Source organism: Quercus suber, unplaced genomic scaffold (assembly GCF_002906115.3).
Source record: "Quercus suber isolate HL8 unplaced genomic scaffold, Cork oak 2.0 scaffold_196, whole genome shotgun sequence".
Lineage (NCBI taxonomy): Eukaryota > Viridiplantae > Streptophyta > Magnoliopsida > Fagales > Fagaceae > Quercus > Quercus suber.
The window spans coordinates 409,844-413,744 of record NW_027069654.1 but is presented as its reverse complement, the minus strand read 5'-3'; the positions used below and the strand labels follow the sequence as shown (position 1 = coordinate 413,744).

At 37.5% G+C, this 3,901-nt stretch overlaps 1 protein-coding gene across 1 annotated transcript; it reads right to left on the bottom strand.

Annotated features, from left to right (window-relative positions):
• Positions 1-831: 831 nt before the first annotated feature.
• LOC111993349 (WUSCHEL-related homeobox 1) lies at positions 832-3,076 on the bottom strand. The gene is made up of 4 exons (XM_024025193.2): positions 2,696-3,076; positions 2,266-2,583; positions 1,951-2,027; positions 832-1,386 (listed from the first exon to the last, which is right to left on the bottom strand). The coding sequence occupies exons 1-4, from the start codon at positions 2,892-2,894 to the stop codon at positions 886-888; spliced, it is 1,095 nt and encodes a 364-aa protein (XP_023880961.1). The 5' UTR covers positions 2,895-3,076; the 3' UTR covers positions 832-885.
• Positions 3,077-3,901: the final 825 nt, after the last annotated feature.

Here is a 3,901-nt window from a genome sequence, read left to right as displayed (position 1 = left end):
TTTTTTTTTTCCCCACTATATTTCCCTCTCACATTTTACTCTATCTGATTCTAACTTTCTCAGTGTATTATATTCACCATTTTCAATATTTCTCTTCCTTTTAAGTGTGATCTTATATGGCACCAATAATATTTATTGTCGCGGTGGTTTTATAATTTTTTATACAGGTGTTTTTTTTTTTCATAGTGTAAATAAAAAAGAACTCAGTTTTAAAAGTGGATCCTTATTTTTCTATATATATAAATGAAGTTCAACGGCTAAGTTTCATTTCTTACCATTTTACTTTGCATGCAGTACTTAAGCTTTTTCCATACATTAGATAAGCTTTCTTGCTCTTTCACCGAGATTGGTTTAATGAAATGTACCACGTACCATCTATCACACTTCATATGTAACGAATGAACGTGGTACCTCTAACCCATATTCATGGTCACATCAAACTCATCTAATTTCCAATCAGATCCCTTATTCCAACATCAAACTCACATACGTTTCCATTTCAGACCCTCCATTCGATGACCCATCTCTCTCTCTCTCATGAATATTGCAAGCACATGACACATCAAATTTCTAAAACAAGGCCCATATATCTGTCAACATTTAGCCTATGTAATATTCTCTAAAATGTTTTGTTTTCATTCATTCAACCAACATGGTCCAAATGCATTTTAAGGCAACCTTATTTTATACCCGCATTTTACCATTGCAAATCCATGAAATGTTACATCATTAGCAATAAAGAAAAGAAAAAAGAAAGAAAAAAAAAAAGTCCCATTTTCCAACAAGATTACAACATCCAAACTCAAACCTATCATCTTCCATACATAGCAATTTGATAAGCGAACCATTGGCTGTCACCCCCCATAAAGTAATTTCCCTTTGGTTTTAGTTCTTCAATGGAAGAAACTCAAAAAATTGGAAAGGAGTGAAGTTGGCATTCATGGCTGAAACTGATATATCAGTCTCCCTTTCGTTAATGTTATTGTTGCCATCACTGCTGCTCCGAAGTGGAAAGAGTTGAAGAGTTTGAGATTCCCCACATCCATCTTCTTCATTGCTGACACTACTGTTAAAGTAGTTGATACCATTTTCTCTATAGGGTGCTATAAAGATGTTCAAGTCACGAGTCTTAATGAGCTTTTGTTCCATTGTAGTTCTCACTGTAGCTTGGGTTGTGGTAGTAGTAGCAGTAGTAGTAGATGAAGTAGGGGTGTTTATGAGGTGGGTGAGATGAGGAGGACAAGTCAACTGCATTATCTGCCGCGTGGCATTCCTTTCCACAAAGTTTCTTCTTTGTTGTAATTCTCCTTCATCGAATTGGATCCATCCATCTGTCATACATTCTGCCACTGCTGCTTTTGCTGACCTTTGTATTGAAACAGATTCCTGAAAAATAATTATAGACATGCAATCACATGAAATCTCCAAATCTGAAACATTTTTTGATAAATAGAATGAGACAATTTCAATTGGGCACTCCTTAACTGTCTTGAGAAATAAAGTCAGCATTCAGGACAAAGTTCATGGTCCATGAAAAACAAAGTAGTACTAGCGTCTCAGCTAGGGTTAGCATGGTCCTTTCAATCACAAGGTGCTCATTTCTATAGAATGTTAAGGTGGGTGCCCTAAACAGTACTAGCCTAATTGACATGAAAAAGCACAGGACCCAAAATCCCAGCTAAGTTTCATAACAGAAGTCCCGACAGAAAGGAAGAAATGCAGCTTTTGGACCCTTTTCATTTCCCAACAAACAAAGCATTTTGCTGGTTCCCTAGTGACTATATCACCTTTTTAAGATTATAAACTCAACAATGATCTAGCTAGTAATCATATGCAAATTATCCAAGTTTAATTCCTTCTTACATACTTTTTAGAGACTAAAGGGATTCCAAGTTCAAAAAGGAGAAATAGAGTATGGAGAAAGACAGACAAAGGAAGGTAGAAATAGACCTCTGCAAGCGTACTGCAGTTTGTATGGGGTGCCCAGTTCTTGGTCTGTTCAACTTCAAACACTGTCCTATTTGCCCCTGTAGACAAAAAGAAAAACAAAAAGAATACAACTTTACATCCCAGACAACAATCAGAATAGAAAAAAGTAATACAAAATTACAAATCAAACATATCTAAGAACAAAATGTAAAGTAAAAAGCCATACAAAATTGTCCTGTCTCTCTTTCTCTCTCTAACATGAACTGTACTAGTGGCTGTGGTGATCATAATAATAATAATAACATATTAAAGTTAATTATTCTACATGGGTTTTACCTAATTCTTTCCTGTTTAAGTTTTCAATATTATCACGGTGGTGGTCATCCGAAGCCAAATCCATTTGACGGCGGCGTTTCTGCCTCTCTCTGGCCTTGTGATTTTGGAACCAGTAGAAAACATTCTTCCCTTCAATCTTACCATATCTCCGAAGCTGTGCAGTAATATGCTGAATTTGCTCAGCCGACGGTGTTCGAGTCCCACGTCGATATAATTCTTCGAGAGCCCTCAACTGCTCCGGTGTTGGATTCCACCTTGAGCTCACCACAACAGGTGGAGTGTTGAACTCTCTCATCTTGTTCTGCTCAGACACAGCTGCTGCAACAAATAGCCAAATGAAACACACAAACATACACAAGGAAAAATACTAATCACTCTCACTCTGACACACAAATATACACACACATATAAATGACAAACTATTGCATACCCTGCAGATGTTGACATTGTGAAAAGAAATCGGTGCCATGTATACGGCTTAAGCAGTGAGTGTTTGTGGTCGAGTTGTTGTTGTTGTTGATGTTGTTGGTAGAAGGCAGTGGCCTTGGAATGAGAGGCCTAAGTTTCCGGCCATTGAATGAGTCAGGCATGTTGAACTCTCCACCATCATTATAACCCATCATCCACATTTTGATAGACTAAAAGAAGGAACAATTTCTTTCTCTCTCTATAAGTAGAGCTGAATATATTGAAGGGGGTTTGTGATGTAGATGAAGAGGTATATGTAATGGAAGAAGAAGCAGGAGAGTAAAGCAGGGCTTTAATTAAATACACCTAGTCTCTCTCTTTCCCTAGAGGGGAAAAGGGTTTTTGATACGGTGGGTTAAAGAATGGTGTTGGAGTAGTAAATATGGGAATAGAGCATGCAAGAATGGTGGGGTTATGAAATAGGAATCATTACCTCCCTCACATAGGAAATAGACATATAGTTTATAAATAGTATGTATTGATGCTTTTAAAGAGAGAGCCAATGCTGAAATTTGGTTAGTTAAGCTGAAATAGTGAGTATTTGTGTTTCAGAAAATCAGAGATGGGGATTGATCACTTTAGAGAGAGAGGGAGAGAGAGAGAGAGAATGGTGTTGGTTTAATATGGAACAAAGTGCGGAACACACATGAGGTTGACTAGGCTAGAGGGAGAGAGAGAAAGAAAAGACAAAAGAAAAATGAAAATATAAAAAGAAAAGAGAAAAGAGAAAAGAGAAAACGAAGGAAAAGGCAAAGAAGGGTTGCTAAGAGTGAGAAAGAAGAGGAAGCGTGGAATTCTGGGAGGGTTTTTGGGAGTAGCGAAGGAAAAACGACGTGACGGTGATGAGGGTTATCATAAGCCTCATCACACTTTCTTTACCCTTCTCTCATTTATTGTTCTCTTTACGTCTCGTGCCTTTCACACTTATTCTCAATCCGAACTGCCCCTCTCCTTCTCTCTGCCCCTCCTCCCTCTTTTCTTTTTCACCTAATTAATACTTCAAATATACATTACCATTCTAACATACTTACTGACTGTCCATGCATCATTCCATTCTCTCTCTCTCTCAAACTTTACTGCATGTACAGATCTTTTTCTTCTCACATTCTCCTCCTTACCACCATCTTCTCTGCTTTGACTTAATGCTTGGGTTTAAGTGGTGTGAGAT